This window comes from Leuciscus leuciscus (genome assembly GCF_965113295.1).
Source record: "Leuciscus leuciscus genome assembly, chromosome: 20".
Classification (NCBI taxonomy): domain Eukaryota; kingdom Metazoa; phylum Chordata; class Actinopteri; order Cypriniformes; family Leuciscidae; genus Leuciscus; species Leuciscus leuciscus.
In genome coordinates, this window is record NC_138744.1 from 12,799,171 (window position 1) to 12,820,603 (window position 21,433).

Consider the following 21,433-nt stretch of genomic DNA (forward strand, 5'->3'; position numbering starts at 1 on the left):
CAATAAAACAAAATCACAAACATGTCTTTAACAACACTAAATACTAATTTATTCTCCAGCACTAATAACAGTTTCCTTGACATGCAGATGTTGAGAAAACAACGGGAGACGGAGGCAGAGTATTAAAATAATGAGTCTAATTTTTATTGGAGCATGCATGTTTGTGTGTGCGTACCGGCTGGTGGTTCGTGTGAAGCAGGGTCGGTTGTTGACAGACGGTACGGCCTCGTCCATTAGTGGATAAGACTTAATGAATGTAAGAGTCTCATCAGGGAAATTTGTGGAGGACTTATAGCCAGCAGCAGGGCCATCACCAGCACAGGATCCCGGCCTAGAGAGACGGAGAGAGAGAGAAAGAAAACAATTGACTTCTACCTGCTCAGACTTTCCCATGAAGGCTCATGGAAATTATCAACAAAAACAGCTCACAGACATACAATTAACAAGAGCCATTCCAACCATCTGCCACTGTTAAATAAAAGCTGTTTTTAGAGTCCATCAGGCCGAACAAGCTGCTCTCCGAGCTCCAGAGAACAGGTCCAGGCATATCACGCAGAGCAAGATGAAAAGGAAGTCTTTGGCACTTCGGTGTTTTAGGTTGGATTTGTTTTGTTAATATATTCTTTTGTGCTGTGCCTCATGCTACTCTAGGGATATCACATTTATTTGATCAAAAATGCAGTTAAAACAGCAATACTGTGAAATATTACAATTGTTTTCTATTTTAATATCTTTTAAAATGTAATTTATTCCTGTGATGGCAAAGCTGAATTTTCAGCATCATTACTCCAGAATTCAATTTCACAAAATCCTTCAAAAATCAAAGCTTTGCTACTGAACCACTACATTATATTAATAGCAACAAGTTGGTAACATTGTTGATTTTAAAGTAATTAAACTCACAGCTTCATTGTTAACAGAGAGCAGGGCCGTAGCTAGAGGATTCAGGGCCCCCTGAAAAAATATTGATGTGGGCCCCCACCACCCTCCACCAATATCATACACTGTACAATAGATGAGCATGGAGGCTCACATATAACAGAAGATAGTGATGTTGTTGTAAAACCTTTATTTTAAAAGTTAAATGTTTATATAAAAATTACAACTAATAAAAATTAACAAAAAGCAAGAAATTGTTAAATAATAATAAACCAATTTCAAAAAAGTAACAGCAAAATAATGTTTTTTCCCCCCCATCAGTCTGTTATAATTCATAAATCAAAAAGTAAACATTTAGAAATTGCCAAAAATGCAGTCAAATTTAAAAAATAAAATCATTTATTGTCTTATTTTTTAATAAAGATAATAAGGAACTGTTAATATATTATTAAATAAAGCTAATAAATGCATTCATCCAAGTGCAGTGTGTTGTATTCGTGTTTTCTTGATGTAATAAAATACATCATCAGCCAGCAGGTCAGGTGTATAATGCAATGCGTCATGACTTGTGTCAATTTTTTAACTCTATTTACAATAGTGTAAAGGATTTTGACCACGTAATCATTCGGTCGATTGTGGTGCGCACCGATAATGAAGAGTGACAGTACCCGGCAGGCTGTAGACGGTAGTTTTCTTATTCCCAGCGAAATAACAATACAACCTGTCTTTAAAAACGTCTTGATCGACTGGGATACAACATATCTCCTGGCCTCCCTCTCCTTCTTTTCATGGCGTTTCTGGTACACTGATTTATGTTTTCTTTTCCCCGACATTTTTCAGTCAGTCAGTCTCCTGCTCTTCCACAAAGTTCATCATTAACTCCGGTCCATCTGATGTTGTCACTGACTGAATAATTAATAATTACTTTAGATCGGACTAAACCATTTTTAGGGGAGGTAAGAGAAGCAGATATTTGGAAAAAATATTTAACCAAATTGCATGTTTTTGTGGTTTTCATTTAAATCTCAGGCATACAACTAATACAAATATAAGAATTATTCATACAACAGGGGCCTATATAGTATAACTGCTGGATTTTGTGGGGCCCCCTGGGCAGCGGGTGGAACTGTCACCACCTTTCACCCCACTAGCGACGGCCGTGACAGAGAGAGATGCTGATCAGATTCAGGTAATTCATACACGCATCTCTCATATCTATCTCTCTCTCGATAATTAATTCAAATAAATGCTAATTCATTCATTCATTCATTATTTTTTTTATATCTGCTGCTTATAATTACGGTCTATGTTCTTTCATTATTGAATGTTTACATGAATAGTTAATCGAGAACTTAAAGCAGTATTTACCTAAAGGAGCACTACTTTAAAGGGCACCTATTATGCAAAATTCACTTTTACATGGTGTTTGAACATAAATGTGTGTTGGCAGTGTGTGTACACAACCACCCTATAATGATAAAAATCCACACAGTGCTTTTTTTTAAATCCCCATAAATCATAAGCACTGTCTCAGAACAAGCCGTTCTCAGATTCGGGGGCAATGTGACGTCACTTTGCACAGGCCCCGCCCACGACTGTTGATTGACACTGCAGTTTGAGCATAGACCCGCCCTGAGTGAGCTGGACACAGTCCGCCATTGTTTTGTTGTTGGATGTAAGAATGAATATAGCAGTCTTCATTTACTCTTGTTACTAGAGGATGGATCAGTACCAACTGTTCGTGATCAAGCTTACAGTCTCCGGAGCGACTGGCCACGGCAGAAATGAAAGTGAGAGCGCATACTTTATGACAGCTCATCGAGTCGTTGTACGGATATAAAGTTTACCAGTTTATTAAGCACCCTCTGAAAGGGTGTGTATATATTTGTTTACTGTTGGTCGGTTGTAACAAGTGTTTTGTGTACTTCGCTGTGTATGTTAATGATAATGAAAGGGAGAGAGAGAGAGTTTATGGACAAGACTTTAATGTGCACTGTGTTTATTAGCTCTTACAGTGATTTTCTGGAGTAAAACTAACGCTTCATCTTTTGTGTGATGTACAATAAACTTAATTGAACTCCTCAGTATATTTTGGTCATCATTCGGACTGGGTTTGCTACAGCAGGCTTGTATTAATAGTGGATAAAAGCAGATGACAAATTAGTTATAACCGTCCGTAATTAAACTAAACTATACCTGTTCTATCTCCATACATCATATATTCTCTGACTCTGTGGGCATTATTGTCCGACTCCGGGTCGAAATGAACACCGCTACTGAGTTTCTGTTTTGATATTATCAGATGAGATTGTCCTGGCTCTGAGCGCAAGCTCATGAGGCTCTGCCCTTTGGGCGACAGCAGCAGCTCATTTGCATTTAAAGGGATACACACTAAAACGGTGCGTTTTTCTGAGCCCCAAAAAAATGACAATTTAAACATGCTGTAAAAAATTATCTGTTGGGTATTTTGACCTAAAACTTCACATACACACTCTGGGGACATCAGAGACTTATTTTACATCTTGTGAAAAGGGGCATAATAGGTGCCCTTTAAGAATAATTTTTTTTTTTTTATGTAATATATTTATAATCGATATAAAGGTATTCACAATACTTATATTAGTATTGAAATTTTAAGAAAAAATAATGATCAACAGCATACTTTTTGCAGAGTTAAAAATGGTTTTGAGAAAGGTGAAATTGACTGATATTGGTGTCAAATGGATTGTTAGTATTGTGATAACCCTTCGTGACTCACCGGGGTTTGGGCACCACTTCATCAGGAACTGGCGTCCAGGCTGACTCGCTGTTTCGCTGCTCCTTAAACTTCCCATTAAACACTTTCTCTATGTCATCCATGTAGAATGCACATACAGCCGAACCGGTGATGCTGAGGAGAGAAAAACCTCTGTTTGGTTCCACCTATTTTATCTAAACAAACTCTTAATGCAACAAACAAATTATTCACAAACAGACCAAATGGATTGGAGTTAAATACATTTAGGGAGTTGTTGAAGTGTGTGTGGAAATACAAAATGTATTGTGGTGGGACTGTGGTACCTGTTGGCTTGAGTGGTAAAGACACCTAGCACCGCAGGCCTGTGGTTGATCTGCATGACGTTGGTTAATGACTGAAGAACGTCAAAGTAGAAGAACGAATCACCTGGAACTGAACAGTTCAATCGCGCTTTCAGGAAAGAAGTCCAGTACCGCTCTAGAACCCGCGGAGAACCTCCGTTATCATTCTTACACACGCGAGCGACTCGAGAGAACACCACCTGAGACATAAAGACGTAAATGAGACAAAAAGAATGTAAGGAAGTGTGTGACCTCTTTCAAACCTCTTCACTAGGATTGATTTAAAAAAAAAAATTATAATAATAATGATATATATATATATATATATCATTATTATTATTATTTATTTTTTGATATATATATATATATATATATATATATATATATATATATATATATATATATATATATATATATATACAAACAAGATAGATGCACCGATTGCAATTTTCTTGGCCGATTCCGATTTATTTGTGTGACCTGTCGATACAGATTTTTGCCGATTCCGATTTTCTAAGAACTATAATTGACGGCATATACAAACAAAAATCTACTTTTCTTCAATGCAGAGTTTTATTTTCATAAAAAATACAGAAGTAAAAAGTCAGTAATAAAATAAGAACAAAAACAAATTGCAAACAACAGCACAAACAAATGCAACAGAAAAAAGAGATCAATGAAATAAACATGGCTTAAAGATTTTCAGGTCAGGTAAGAAATACTACAGAAATTAAAGTAATCAAATGTAAAATAACACTGGATAGTCTTCATTGTAAAATTTAAATGACATGACAGACAGCAGCAGGAATATTAGGCTCCTGTCACTTTAAGAGTTAATGCATGGATCCAATATACAGTTACACAACAGGTGTCATCTTTCTCAACTATTTAATGTTCCAAAACTGACTGTGTTTAACACAGCCAAGACAGACATTTTGACATAACTTTGTGTGTATTTGACCGTTCACTTCCCATCAGAGAGATGAGAGCAAGAACGTGCAGCTGACGTTATTCCCTGTACCGCTGGCAACAAAACAGACCGGTTCGGAATCGGAAAGACGTGAGACGGGTCGATCAGGCGGAAAATTGCCTGATTCCGGTCCCTGGCCGATGAATCGGTGCATCTCTAATATATGTACATAAATTGCTTAAAAGAATTGAATAAACTTGATTAATGACATATTCTCTGACAATAATCTTAATATTGTATGCAACTTTGCTTCATGTAAATATATTTTGTTTAAAAGGACATTTACATTTTTTCCTGGAAAACAAGACAAAAGAAGTGATTTAGAAAAAATTATTTTTGCAGTGTACTTGAAGTGTCTGACCTTGCCAAGGGTGGTGTACTCTACAGCGATCTCACTGAGAAAGAAGTAGACGTAGTTCCCATACTCAATGGCATGAAGGAAATGAGGCTCTACATAAACAAAGACACAATTAGAAAAATAACAGAAATTATAGAGAAAATACCTATATAACAGGAGACCCACCTCTTAGCCATTTTGAGTCGTATTTTACGGTACGCAGAACAGGACTGCTTTCTCCTAAACTTCGGTAAATCACTGCATCACTTGCTAGAAAATCCGTCATTGTGGCTGAATAAAAGTCACCGCCTGGGAAGTGAGGTGAGAAATAAGTATTGATAAATCAAAACAACACAAAACCCCACAAAGAAGAGCTCAGTTCAGTTCAGTGTATATATGGCACAAAGAGAAAATGAGAGACATGTCTCATCTCCCCCATGTCCCTTTTAAATCTCTGTGCGTCTGTGATCACTGCTGTCTCACTGAGACTTCCTGCACTTTGTAAAATGTCAGTGGAACACTAGTGAGATTATAGGAGATTTCGTGTCTTCCTCCCCAGACGGATGGTGCTCTTCCAGCTCACCGGCAAACAGGCCAACGTTAGACTGGCGGGATTCGAAAGGGCAACGGGCTTGACCGACCACCTCCTCTCCATCCTGGTCCAGAGATGACATCTGACCAGAGAGAGAGAGAGAGAAAAAAAAAAAAAGACCTCTTACACACACTGAGCAAATGAAGAACAATAACACAAAAATAGTTTGAAAAACATCCATTCAAATCATTGTTGTTTTGGACCATATTGGCTTTCAATGTATGGGCAAAAACTAACTTTTCGAAACATTTTTTGTTATGCAGAGAGAAACTCATACAGGTTCGGCATGACACAAGGGGAAATGAATGATCCAACCCCTTTAATATTTTTTTTAATATTGTAAATTCTGATCATTTGAATCGAGAAAGATTAGTGCTGCATTGGTGAATCGTTTACAATGTAGTGCATGTTTTGAAAGCTGTTTTTGCTGTCAAAGACTTTTGGGAGCTTGAATTCGGTGTTGTATAAATGTTTGTGGACCAGTGGGTGGTGTGTGTTCCATGGTTGTTTTGTTTTGTTCCTCTTTGGGAACTGTAGGTGTGATCAGTGTGCCAGCTTCTCTTGTTAGTCAGATGCAGAGCAGAAGCTTCCGACCTGTGGTGTTCACAGAAGAAAAAAAAAAAAACAGCGTGCTAATTGCCTGGTTTGGGTGATGCACACATACATGTGTACAAATCCACAAAGATATTCAACCTGCAGGGCTAGAGATGTCCTCACAAAGACGGCTGGATTACACACATGCACAAACACATTTAGCAATGTGGCTGAAAGGGTCCTGTGGGCATTCTGGAATTCAGGGTCACATTGTGTGTCATCCCCATCGGATTAACACCTACTGAAACTGCTGAAGCTCACCACTACTTACACTGTCATGTAGCTCATAGGGATAGAGAAGAATAGAGGGGAATTAAAGCAGGAGTAGCATGGATTGGTTCTGTCAAAGGTTGACCATCTGAACACTTCTGTCCAGGGAAAGCGTGTCTGTTTGTTTTGGAACATTGGAAGAACAAGTAATTCAACCCAAACCTCCATTCGCAAGGACGACTTGAAACATGCACTAAAATGTAAACGATTCAGCAATGCATCACTAATCTTTCTCAAAAGATTTTGGATCGATTCAAACTGATTTCTCAGTGATACATTACTCATTTTGAGGTACATTATGAGATGTTGCATCTGCAATTCCTCACCATCAGCATTAACAAGTGTATGTCCATAAACAATAAACAAACCGATGTGTATATTTTTTTATGTATTGCGGTGCACATGTGGGAGCTGTGTCAATAACAGCGCATACATTAGACGAGCACAAACATGAATGACTGATGTAACAAACGTTTGTAAAACAAATCTTGCTCCATCCTTTATTTTTACTCAAAGTAGTAAGAACGACAGACAATCTGCATTAATAGACACAGTTTTAGGTAATAGTGTCCCACAGCTGCTTAGCAGAAGTATTTCAGTAAGACAGTAATAACGTGAGTTGGCCGGTTAGCCGGAGACCTACACAATGTAAAACACAAAACTACGTATTTTGAACACCCGGTAGAAAATATATACATAAATAATTAGTCATACTTATAGGTTGTGATTCTGAGGAGCAAGTTGGTCCAAATAAACTGGGTACTGACCCATCTTTCTAAAGCAAGCGTAAAGCAAACTCCGAGATTTGAGAAGCAGTCGTCAGGAAAATGACATTTGAGGGCTGGTCAAGTTGTTCGTGGGCAGACAACGCACAACATAGGCGAGCATTTATGCAAATGTATCCTCTAGTGACGTAGAACCGTAAAGCAGTAGGATACGAATTCAAAAAACGACTCGTTTAGGCGGTTCAGAGTCTTTCTTTGGGAGACACTCTCGTGCACTCTCGACTTTATAACTTTGTAGAACGTTTACAATCACAAACAGCTATATTACACACTGCATTAAAGGAAATATTCGAAAAACCATAATAGGGGCAATTTAAAGGGGACCTATTATGACCTTTTTCAAAGTCTTGATTTTGTTTTTGGGGTCCACTAGAATAGGTTTTCATGCTTGAATGTTAAAAAAACACGTAATTTTTCACATATTTTACATTGTTGCAGCACCTCTCTTGCCAGTCTGTCAGTAACGCTCCGTTTAGATTCTGTCTCAGTGAAACCCCTCCTTCCGAAAAGCACTCTGATTGGTCGGCTGGACCAATGTGTTGTGTTTGGTCAACCCGCTTCCAGCATGTTTGGTAAATGTCACACCCCTTACCATAACCGCGAGTTTCAACACGATACTAACGCAACTCAACCAGGCCTCACCCCTAGTGGCTTCAATTCACCAAAAGACAAGGTATGGCAAACTCTGATGTCGTCATTCAATTTTACTACAGTCCCACATATTTTCATTCATTCCTGACAGCATCATACACGCTGCTGCGGCAGCCATCCTCAAATATCACAACAAAGCACATCTATTCATACCTTAAATAATCTATTCAAGAGCAGATCATGACTTGTTCAAATATATTTTGAAGCCATTTGACAAACTGAATTGCATGACATTAAAATAACGCAAAGATAGAATGACAGCAGAGAGAAAAACAACCAAAATGCGGTTGGCATTTTGTGTGTGTGTGGCGCATCCAAAGATGAATCACATTTAACTTTGTTCATAATGCAGCAAATTAGACAATTATTTACAGCTGTTATAAGAATGAACTGAAAGTCCCCTCTGAATTGGATTAGCCTATGTTATACAGGTGTTGCTTGCTGTCTTTTTCATGACATGGCATCTAGTGATACTTGTTTCCTTTTCATTTTAATTATTCAGTCTTTATCTATAGCAACTACATGTTCAGCTAACTTCAAATCTGGCATGAAATGGCAGGATAATAGCGTTGTTTCTGGTCTTGCGTTATGCTGTTTGAGGAAGGTTCACACAAACAGCCAGACAGCCACAATGGACCACTTGCACTGAACTTCGTGATGCACTTATGTTTGGAAATAGTACATCTCACTTATTTCCGGTAATGTTTACTTTCAATGTACTGTGGTCAATGAGTTGAACAAACGCAAAATGAGTGTCTGCAATAAGATTGAAAAATCTGGAAATTTTTATTGACAGGAGAAGGGATACTCTGATGTTTAGTGTGTACAGAATTTTCCAAACTCATCGGAACATGAAGTTTTAATCCAAACCAAGCTGATCTGAGAAAGCTGTGGCTGTTACAAATGCGCCATTATTTCATCACAGAGTGTCAGTGCTCATCTAAACTAGTGACCGCGACGCTGAAGTGTATGAGAACAGATGAATAACATCAGTACGAACCACGAACATTTATTTGGATTCAATATTTTAAACCTTGTGTCATTTTTCAATGTCAATCTTTTTACTATAAACATGTTTATGCCCAAAATGCTTAATTAATATTCAAAGTAGTTGACTGTCATTCTCCTCTACGCTGTGTGTGTTACTGTTTAAGATGAATTAAATAGCCTATAGCCTATTTAACATCGTTAAAGGCACCTCGCGAGCATTCATTAATTCAACTATTTTAAAAGATTGGAATAAAGCACCAATGCACACAAGCAATCCTTTTTATTAGTCAAATTCATTTAAAAATGTAAACTCAACAGGTATAAAATATAAGAGAAAAACACTGTTAATGAGAAGACGAGCATATAGGACTGCTGCAGGTTAGTGGATAAATATATTTAGCCCATTTATTATTCAGAATGCACAGTTGGAAAGAAAATATATTTATAAGAACATTTCAGCAGGCTCAAGTTAATAAGAGATCATTATTCATTGTTTTAATCAATTGGCATCCATAAAACGTAGTGATAATCTGCATTCTCATGTATGTAGGTGTGCTGAACGCTCCAATCGGAAACTCCCGATATGTACTAAGTAGAACGCAGAAGTAGTTGTGCAAGTAGTCCATTGGTATGGCAGCAGCCATACCTTGCCATAAGCAATTGGCACCCTGCTCACTGCTTTTTTGTGCATGCCTTAGGCACAAATTATTTAAATGAGGAATATTGTGACATGTACGTTCCCGGAAGACAACTCAAGACTACAATCAAGGCGTTTCAGGGGGTTCAGAAACAGTGCTTACTGATATAGTGAATACCTCCTTATGAAGTGGACTTTTCAAACCCTTTTCATGCTCAAACAACATTACACACTAAAGAAGGTTGAAAATGTAATAAGACCTCATAATAAGCATAATAAGAAGACATCTTTAATAATAATAATAATAATAATAATACAATTATTAGTGTTTTAAAACATTAAACGAGCAACAGATGACAGCAAAGCTAATCTCCATGTAACAATATGGGAAAGTGTAATAGTGAGAAAAACTTTTCCAAAAGTCTCAAAAGTATATATTATAACAATCATCTAACTATAACAATCTCTCCTTAACCTCTCCTTGCACAGTTTTCCAGAAAGTTCTCCACAGCTCGAGCTGTGAGTTGAGAGTGAAGGAATGCGTGAGGAGACAAGGTAGAGGAACTGAGCGACATGATTTGCAAGACATGACATATTGTCCCTCTCCAGGGCTCTAACAGAACATCCCTCTCCTCGGTGAGATGCAGAAAAACGAGACTGTGAGCATGAGAAAATGGAGACAGACTGAGAGAGAAGCGGAGAGGAAGAGGAAAGAGAGGAATATGGAAGGAAGATGCCTTCAGGGCAAGGTGCATAAATCAAGATCTCCAAAGAGCCTCAAATGGAAAAGTTGAGAGCAGAGCCTCATCCATGAGTTTTGCTGACTCCCTGCTGGCCTCCTCCAGCGTTTAGTCAGATTTACATGCTCTCTGGCAAACAAAAACACACATGCACACACACCGCTCAGGAACAGATCTGCTAATGTTGATGGAAAACCATCAATCACAGGACAGGCCTGATTCCACATCACTAAACTAGTGATTTGTTACAGTTTTTTGCAGGGACTGAATAAAATATTTTTTAAGTAGCAAAACACCAAGCAATTAATAATTTTGATTTCAAGTTGTCTTTTAAGCAGGGTGTCATGAAAAAAAAGAAAACATGGAAAATCACAAAAAATAACTAGCAAATAAAACGGCATTTCCCATGCATTCAAAAGAACAAAAACGTTGCCTTCAGGAAACATTGATGATTGCCTACTACGTAAACTAGAAATTAAAATGTTGTATTCACTATATGGCTCTTTTATTAAATGGTTTTCATGTCAGATGGTTTTGGCAGCAATAGCAGCCAATCATCTGAGTATATTATTCAGTCACCTTACTTGAAGCAAAGTCACATGACATTTTTGACGCCCATCAGTAAATACATTTCTATTGTAGTTTATGTGCACGTCTTCTTACCAAATAAATAATACTAGTCAAATAATAGCAGCCAATCATCTATGCAAATTAGTCACAACATTTGACACATCTAGGAATTTATCCAGTAAATGTGTTTCTATCATAGTTTACGTGCACACCAAATAAAACATTTATCCACCACAATTTGTTATGTGCATTTTAATAATTTAATTTGCCTGATTTTATTTATTGATGCTTCCATCCAGCATTATTGGATTTCCCCCCAAAAAAATTCCCCAAAATAAGTGGATGGAAACCCACTTAACATGACTAAAATGTGTTAACATTGCTTATTGCAACATCAGAAATTGTTTCGTTTAGCCAACAGACAAAAAAACAAAAAAAACAGGTTGTAAACAGGTGTGACAGGATATGAATTAATTTCTGAGAAAGAGCAGGATATATACGTTTTTGAATAGGCCTAATATTCAAATTAATTTTAATGCTGACAAATTTAAGTAGATGTGTGTATGTAGACTGTCAATTTTGATTCTTTAAAGGGGTGGTTGATTGTGATTTCACTTTTTTCATTTTAAATAGTGTGTAATGTTGCTGTTGGTGCATGAACATTATCTGCAAAGTTGCTGCGCTGAAAGTTCAACGTAAGCAGAGATATCGTCTTTTAAAAATCAGGAAGTTTAATGCCTACAAAAACGACTCGAATGGGACTACAACGAGATACTTCCCGGGTTTTATACGTAGCTAACCCATGCAAAAAAGGGGGCATGGCCATATTTCTGCGGCTTTGTCGAAGAGGAAGAGTTAGTGGAGAGCTGTAGCCATGCCGTCGAAAGTGTGTTATTTTCACCCAGCTGCCAGGTCTTCTGTGTTCGGGCTTCATATGGACGCTGTAGTTCGTCAACAATGGCTAAAATTTATGTTTGATTATGTTCCTGAAAATGTCAATCGTAATAGCTCTCTGTGCTGCGCATTTTACGGAAGACAGCTTCCAGAATCTCCACGAATTCAATGCCGGATTCAACAAGAAACTCTTACTAAAACATGAAGCAGTTCCAACTTTACAACCAGAGACAACAGTTGTTGGGCCACAACCTGTAAGTAAGACTTAATCATTTTAAATGTATTTGCATGTATAATTTCAGACGTAATGTTTTAGTTTTATCAAGGACGTAAACAAATGCCAGCGCTGGCTTTAGTAGCCACTTACACGTACAAACGCGTACAAACATTTTGAACCTGAATTTGTAATTATGTACTAATTTTGTAAATGTATTTTCCATGTATATTTTATGACGATCGATTTGATCAGGAACGTAAACCAATGCCAACGCTGTTTGTTTATAGCCAGTTAGTTCGATGCTATTTTGTGTGTATAAGACAAACGTGTATAAAGTTACAAAAAATTATATAGCCTAATCGCAACAGCAAACTTCAGCTGCTGAAGTTAAAACAATAACTTTAAAAAACTGTATTACTCAGTCATTTATTCAGTTATATTAAATGTTTAATCAGGAGAAAACCGTATCTCAAAAGCTAACAAGCAGCAGTAGCATTTTCAAGTAACAGCATATCGGAATTCATATATAATAATAGTAGATTAGAATAGAATAATAATAATAATAAAAAATTTACCATTCAGAAACGTTTTGTAAGAGCCGTGTTTGCGGAGGTTGCTTGACTCTCTTCATTGCCGCTTTCTGGGTCTGATCTGGCTCAAACTGATACGGCAGTATTGACACCATTATTTACATTTGACCGGAGCACATGCAACTTTCGCCCGTAAAGGTAATGGGCGTGAAGTTTCCGGACAACATGCACTACGCAGTTTAGCCAATTACAACACACCGGCCCAACTAACCAATCTGAGCCCATTGCCTGTTTCCGAGGGAGTGGTTTCATAGAATCAGGAAGTCAACCAGTCGTTCAAATGACAGAGGAGAAAGCAGCTTACAATAAAGGTGAAATTTATGAAAAATAAGACTTAAAAAAAACAAAAAACCCCGAAGACATGTTATATTGCACCCCACAAACACAATCATGCAAAGAAAAAAAGCAGTAAACCACCCCTTTAAAGGGAAGCTTCAGAATACGCATCTGTAGGAGGAAATAACTGTGTGTAAGTGTGTGTCTGTGTGTGTGAGACAGAAATAGACTCATCATACCTTGTAGTTGCGACAGGTGGGGTTGAACGCATTGGTTCCACATGCAAAGAGAGTTTCATCGTTACGTGGCACCAGCACTTTGATGTAGTTGTAACACTCATCCTGTGAAAAACAAGACACTGGCATTTACTCACACTATATATAACTCCTGAATTACACACACACACACACACACACACACACACACACACACACACACACACACACACACACACACACACACACACACACACACACACACACACACACACACACACACACACACACACACACACACACACACACACACACACACACACACACACACACACACACACACACACACACAGAGATTGACTCATCCTGAAGCTTACAGCGAGCATCATTACTGACTCCCTTTTTCCTCCACTTCCACACACAAATTACCATAATCCCTATGCTGAGCTCCAGGATCTGACTCGCTCACTGCAACTCTGTCTTCAACCAACAATGATATTATAAAACCTGTGTGTTTACATATCTTCACGTATACAGCCACCTGTGGAGAACCACCTAGTCTTAGCTTCAGACCATTTACTGACCATCTGATGCATACTGATCACAAAACTGGCAAGTGTCTTCTCGATCTGGCAAACTCTAAACTGATTGACTGGCTTTACAAATTTGAGGGATAAGGGTACAATAATTGATAAATGGTCTATAGTAAAATTCTATACAATTAAACACTAAAATGTAATAAATCATTTAAAATGTTTCAAGTGAGTGAACTTAGGCATAATAACATTATAATGTACGGTATGAAATTTTTATATTTTAAGATTTGCTAAAAATACATTTAACAGTTTGGAATATAAGTGTTTTTAAAGATTAATTTTAGGTTAGATTAGATTACAAATTAGTTAGATTAAAACTAAGATGATCTAGAAGTAAAAATAGAGAAAATTAGAATGCATGCCCTATTAAATATTTTAAATCATCCAATACAGATCCATTTAAAAAAAAATCTCTTAAGATAAAATTTAAAATTATTAAAAAATTTAATATAAAAAATATTTGATAATTAAAAAAAAAAAAAAACTATATATTGTCCATTAATACTGATATATTATCAGTATTGATAAACATCCGAAGTATTTTATGTAATTGTTTGTCTGTATATTTTGACAGAATTTATGACCAGAAAAAATCTATACATATTTTTCCGATATTTACTGCAGAACCATTCAAAAAGACTGGGCTCTTTTTTCTCTCTCTCACCAGTCTATTACTGTAGGATCTATTTCAGAAAAATCCGCCTCAAATCAGAACAAAACTACAAAATGAAATGTGTATGTCAGTCAGATGTTCTCTTGCCGTCTATGTTCTTCCTGTTCTTTTTCAGAATAAGCTGCACTGTGGACCAGACCTGCCATTTAGATGAAGGTCTGTCTATGCCCGACTAATAACCACTAAATGCAACAGTTGCTGACTTCTATCACACAATAACATGGAGAAAGAGAAGGAGAAATAAAAGAGTTGTGTACTCACGCTGTTTTTCCCCCTGACTGTGCATTTCTCCACATCCTTTGTCTTCCATGTCAGTTTCTGCCACACAAACAAACAAACAATCACAGGCTCATTGCCATTCCCAACAGCTGCAATTGGGAAATCTCATTTACTTCAATAAGCATCACACATAATAAACATAAAAAGGAGGAGAGAGAGAGAGAGAGAGAGAGAGAGAGAGAGAGAGAGAGAGAGAGAGAGAGAGAGAGAGAGAGAGAGAGAGAGAGAGAGAGAGAGAGAGACAAGCAGGACTTGAGCAATAAGAAGGAAAAGAGAGATCCCTCAGGTTGTTAACAATTTGAGTGAGTGTGTGTGTGTGTGGGTGCTTGCTCGTGTCATTAGGTCAGGCTGTATTTCAGAGATTTACTGGGCCGCCACATGTCTGCCCACCCATCAGGAACAGCAGGCAATCAACACCCACACACACACACACATACCATGACAAGCTAAAAACAACACTCTCACTAACACAACTATTTGCTGCAGTGACATCTTACTCTCAACAGTTAAGATAATATTGTCAGCGAGACCCAAAGGACAAAAAAAGAAAAGAGAAAGAGTGGGCGATCTATCCATAAGCAGACTGCTTCATCAACATTATTACATTTGATATGACTGCTGTGAGTAATAACAACGTATGATGGAAAAACAGGCTTTCCTTTGCCATTTAAAATAGCAAAATAACAAGTCTAACTAAATAACATTCAGAACTCAGAACTCAAAACTGCCTCCTCAGCCTGTGTAACAGCAAAAATGGGTCTATAGGGGGGAAAAAACAGCCACTTACCTTAAATACGGTACAAAAATTGATTCTTAAACACCTTAAGATGCATACTTTCAATAAAAATAGGATTTTGTTCTTTACTTAAAAAAAAAAAAACTAAGTGAAAGAAGATGCTTAACTTTGAGAAAAGTAGATCATGAACCTCAGGAGGTCATGCTAAATAGTATATGACTGATTTTATTTTCTATTCATTTTATGTGAGGCCTGTGATTCACTATTATGAACATTTTGTAAATGGGACATCTAAATTCAGTTTAAAACCAGATTTTGTATTTTCGTTTTAGAAATAAATAGTAAATAAACAAACTGATGACAGAGTTGTGGAACATTTAAATATTTTGTTTTGGTAGCAATTAATTAGCAAATTTTTACAATTAGTACTTTTACGATCCAAATTATGATATTGAATAATTTATAATTGCCTGATACAGTCGAGAAGGTCAAGAGCTATAACGTGGGGCAGGCCATGTTATGCTAGCTGAATTTTGTTATTATCATAAATCTGGAAAAAAAATAAAATAAAATCACGAAGCACAAAAAATTGCATATTTGTTGAAAGTGCCAACAGTCTACAGCAGTGTGCTACACATTTCAGTACAGGTTGTTTTGTGAACCAATATAGGCCTGTAAAGAGGTTTTTCAGTAAATGTTGTAACTCATGTCCCATGCAATGAGCTAAGCCAATCATAATAAAGGGCATTAGCACAAAGATCCCTACAGAATGTACAGTAGCATAAACAGCTTATTTAATTCCAAGTGTCACGCTGAAGCTGGAAAATGGTCGTGCAAAACTAAATTACGGCTGTTTTTTGTGTAAGAGACCTTGACTAACATTTCAAGTGGACCTCAGGGAAAAATAGACATAAGAGTGTAGAATAAGCGTCCTTTAAAGCCACCATAAAGAGAATTGCTCATTTGAAAAATGGGATTTCTAAATGGTCCTTCCCCAAAGACGAATAAAAGTGAATATTCTACTTTACGCACTCACATCACTGATCTAAGATAAAGAAAAACATTAGAGATGACTGAAACAGAAAGTTGAGAAAAAGGTGAGCTTACCTGTTGGGGGACGATACGCTCCGCTGAAGCGCTGAGGTTAATGGCAAAAACGTGATCTCTACAGAGACACAGAGAGAGAGAGAGAGAGAGAGAGAGATAAAGAAATGCCAATATTCTCATCAAGTGTTTAAGGAACTGAGATTATTTTGCCCATTTCTTTCAATAAGTAACAATACAGTGCCAATAACACCTTGAGCTGAATTGAAGAGGGCAGAGGACAGCAAAAACGAGAGTGAGAGAGCATGAGTGGTGGAGAGACAGACAGGGATGAAATGGAAGGGGTGAAAGAGGTGTCAGAGAGCGAGTGAACATCCATCTGTCTGCAATCTAGGTCTGAATGAGACTGATTGGCCCAATCACACGACCCTTACCATTAGTGTGTGGGTCTTATCGCTGCAGGCGTCTGGAGAAACAGCACAAGTGTGTACGGATCCCGAGATCTGGAATCTTTTGAAATGTGTGTGCAGCTGTGGTGTTGTGTGCAGTGTGAGCATGTGATTGAACTGACACGACATACCTTGCAGCAATGTAGACCATGTGGTTAATCCGCAGCATCCTCTGAAAATCCAGCCCCAGTCTGGCGGTGTCGTTATCTGACATGTTCCCCTGGAAACTGGGGTACAGGTAGGTGTCTTCAAGATAGGGAAGAGAAAAGACGGAGTTAAAATCAACTAGAAATTGTCACGGTCTACCATCTTGGTGTCAGAGCAGCACATGAAGGATTATTCTTATTTTCACATCAACTTTTTTAAATTAAGTGTAACTTGTTAACAGTACGCAATATTAACTCCTCTTGTATAGTTTTTAAGTAAGTCTTTTCACAAAAATTTCAGACGCAACAATAGAAATATTCACATTCCTCCCCCTCCTCAAAAAGTTGAGGAAACACATCCTTGAAAGAATAAAAATTTACATCAGAAGTTAAATTCATCAATAAATAATGTGTAATATATAAGATTAATTTATATCCATCAAGAGGTGCATACATTTTTGGTCAAGATCTTGTATAGACAACCCAAAAGACTTTCAATGAATTAAAGGTCTGCCAATTCATGCGTGAAAATTATTCTTCATGCTCCCTTCCCAACCATTCTTTCCCAATTTAGACTGATGAATCTTGACATCGTCATCCTGGAATATGACCATGACGTCTCTTCCTACATGGTTGTTTAAGAAATGAAAAGCTACACACTCCATCAATTAGGGCTAGAAGAACTGTTGCCAAACATTTAACATGCTAGAAACATAATAAACATTGCAATAATGTCATATGCATTTGCCTATTTAAATCCAAAGTGTCTTTACACTCAGAAATATTATTTGCTAATTAATCTCATTTACACAGATTGTTTTCTAGCACAATGTCAGAGATGAGTCAAGTCACTTTGGCATGCTCTACTTTCAGAGGCCGAGTGGGTTACACAACATTTTCAGACCCGAAGAGATGTCTGCAATGACCTGCAGGGACCTTTAATTTGCAGGTCTGTTTGGAAACTGTGCACTGCACCAAAGTAGCAGACACAGGGTGGCAAACATGACCTTGGGGTGGAAAGAAAATCTAGACTTTTTAATGATTCCTGTTACTACAGTTACTCAGCGATTATAAAACTGGTTATTGTTAAGAGTTTCTTCTGAGCTTGGCAGACCACAGGTGGCCGCAGCAGGAACCAAAGCTCGCTCTGATGTTCAAGAGCTGCAGTAAACAAACATGCAAGGGTTAAATTGGAGCAGAAACTTCACTTTTTTTTATTCAAAGACACTGACTGGGTAAACACCATCATCTGATCTCGGCAGGATCATCCCTCAATAAAGATCACCCAGAGTGTCTGCATGTCAACATAGAGCCAGAGCCAATGAACCAGTGATGTGAGAAAGAAACTGCAACTGAAAATCACTGCATGAGAATAAATATTCTAGAATTCTCAGCTTCATTCTTCAAAGCAATTTAAGATTATTCAACCAAACTGAAGTTCTAAATTTTAAAGGATAGGGTCTAAACTTAGACTTTAAAATGCTAAGCATATCATATGCTTGCAGACATTGTAAACGGTTACAAAGAAAAACTGAGCATCTTACACTAATCAACCGAGGATCACACACTACCAGACTTTCAAGTTGTTCTGAACACAACAAACAACCGCGGAAACATACGCCTCCTTGCTAGGAGATGCATGACAAATGAAAAGAATGTGTTCTAAAATCACCTCAAAATATCAAATACGTTTGATACAGTACATCATACACTACACTTTTTGGGGGAGAAATCTGTCAACTCTAACTGCCCAAACTCTGCAGACTGGCTCTGAGTTTCTGACTTTCAACAACTAGCATCTACAAATGCATCCAAATCTACAAACAACTCCACTCAACTACAAATTGGAGCAAATATCTGGAGAGTGTAGTGTATTCCAGCCTTATGGCAACATTCACACATCCAGTGAATGGGATTGAAGGTATTTACTAACAGGTCTAATATATATTTTTTATCTGCTAAAGCCGGTGACACATTTAACGACTGTAGGGCCAATTATGAATGTAATTTGATACTTATGACTGATCATGCCCAAACACGCCAAGTCAGAGACAGTTGCGTTCAGTCGGTGTTCACAGTCAGTGTTTAAAATCTGCTCCAGTCATTGGAAACAGACTGTAAGTGTCTTCAGTTCAGTCATAGGGCCCTACCTTACACCCGGCGCAATGCAGCACCAAGCCCATGGGCGTGCTGGTCTGAAAACGAGGTGTGTTCTGGCTCATTGTTGGCGTGTTGCTATTTTGAGGCAACAGAAATAGATTGCGCCATTGACCAACTGAAACCTGGTCTAAAGTCAATGGCACAATTTTTTGGGGGGTTATTTAATGAGCGCGTTAGTAATGTGCACCTATAGGTGGGTCCACAACGCGCATACACTCTGCTTATTAAACACACAAGGACACACACGCGACACAAACATGCCAAATATTTAAAATAAAAGGATTACAATGTAAAAGATTATTATTGTGTACATAAAGATATGGTGGAATCAGGCTTGTCCCGTAGATGGTCTGCTTGCGCACTTTTACCTCGCGCACGAGCAGTTCCTTTTGCGCTCTGGAGACGCGTTCGGTCTTTCCACTATCAAATTCCGTCATTTAAATAGCGCAACTGGCATTTAAAGGGAATGGGAGAAATATGGGAATTTTTCCCGTATTTTTAAGCTAGCAAAAGTGGATTCGGACACGACCTTAGTGAACTTGCGCCGTGTGCTTTAGAACATGCGCTTAAATCGTTAAAATAGGGCCCTTAGAATGTTTCAGCTAGTCGTTAAGTGTGTCCCCGGCTTAAGTCTCACATACTGTCTGGACAAACAAATAACCAAAGTTTCTATTCTTGCAATTAACACTAAATGTCCTATCAACATTAGAGGCCCATATCGATAGATCAAAAATCAAATAAATAAATACAAATAATATTTCCAAGTTATGGCTGACATAGCTATCAAAGTGACGGTGGCCATTGACTTACATTAAATGAATTACCAAAGACCACGGTTTCAGCAAAAAAAAAAAAAATCTTCTTTACTGTTCTTCATTAATCTTCCGTTACTGGCCTGGCTGTGGGTGAGTAAATTAACAGCAAATTTTCTTTTTTGGGTGAACTATCCCTTTAAGTACATATAAAAGATGATCACACTGGATGACATGCGAAACAGCTAGTCCAGTGTGGTTCTAATCATATAGCATGGATTTGATAAACTGTGATAAACAGTGTAATCAACAAAGATGCCATTTTCTGTTAAAGCTTGTTAAGATGCAACTTATTTTACCCGTAATATGTGGGCTGCACCAAGACTGCAGGGCTATGGGGGAGAGAGACAGACTATCAAAGGTATCATATGAACCAACTGCAGTAACAACTAGTTTTACAATTAGCTTCTGAGCAATGACAATTACATTCAACAATTAAATTTACTCCTGAAAATTAAGATGACAATTGCTATTAAATTACACATTAAATGTGTCATGTAAAAAGAAGCAAACTGAGCAACTAGTTAATGCAGTGAGGCCACTTTCTGACAGCTCCTCAGAGCTGCTGTGCTAGAAAATCACGGAAATTGAGGTACCTGTCTTGACTCATTTGCATATTTTGATATGGTCTCTCTGCACTGTAGTTGCTCCCACCAGCCCTCTGCTCCACAAGAAACCCATATATTACAGTCCAAACATGTTGTTTCAAACAATCATCTTAACAAGAATAAACAAAACACTGGTTGTTAGAGTTGGTTGAATATTGTAGTTTTCACCCCCCTAAATGAATTTTATGCGAACAGAACAGGATTTTTCACTCAGAAGAGGAGTGACAACCGTATTTAGCTACAGTGCGAACGTATTCGCACTCATCTAATGGGTTTAAAGGTTACAATGTGTAAAGGCTCTAGCACAAAGCAAAGTCTCAGGATGTAAAACCACACACACAGGTGGAAATGGTTGATAAATGGGTCTCATTACTTGTGTGATGTTCTTTTTGGAGAGCTCTATTAGCCCAGCTATCTGTACACCAATGGCCCAAAGGCTCAGTATATGTTTTTGAATCCAGCTCTCTCAAAAGTGGTCCACTCATTTCAGGAGAACAAAAGACCCTGCAGAGCTCAAACATGACCCCCCACCCTCCCCCCGAGCCACCCCGTCAATCATGTGACATCCATCATGCTGAATTCAGTTTTTTTTTTTTTGGAACGTTTAAATTATAGGAAATGAAAAGAGAAAAGGGACAGCGGGCT

The 21,433-nt window shown here is 37.8% G+C and overlaps 1 protein-coding gene across 9 annotated transcripts in view; it reads right to left on the minus strand.

Annotated features, from left to right (window-relative positions):
• sema6cb (semaphorin 6Cb) overlaps positions 1-21,433 on the minus strand; it is a 154,784-nt gene that overhangs the window by 35,811 nt on the left and 97,540 nt on the right. For all 9 annotated transcript variants that reach the window (XM_082149744.1, XM_082149745.1, XM_082149737.1 and 6 more), the window contains 10 exons: positions 17,194-17,308; positions 16,677-16,734; positions 14,816-14,872; positions 13,310-13,411; positions 5,848-5,938; positions 5,451-5,573; positions 5,289-5,377; positions 3,940-4,157; positions 3,638-3,769; positions 176-331 (listed from right to left, as the gene is read on the minus strand). In XM_082149744.1, coding sequence (XP_082005870.1) covers positions 176-331; positions 3,638-3,769; positions 3,940-4,157; positions 5,289-5,377; positions 5,451-5,573; positions 5,848-5,938; positions 13,310-13,411; positions 14,816-14,872; positions 16,677-16,734; positions 17,194-17,308 — 1,141 coding nt within the window. The remainder of the gene's footprint in view (positions 1-175; positions 332-3,637; positions 3,770-3,939; positions 4,158-5,288; positions 5,378-5,450; positions 5,574-5,847; positions 5,939-13,309; positions 13,412-14,815; positions 14,873-16,676; positions 16,735-17,193; positions 17,309-21,433) is intronic.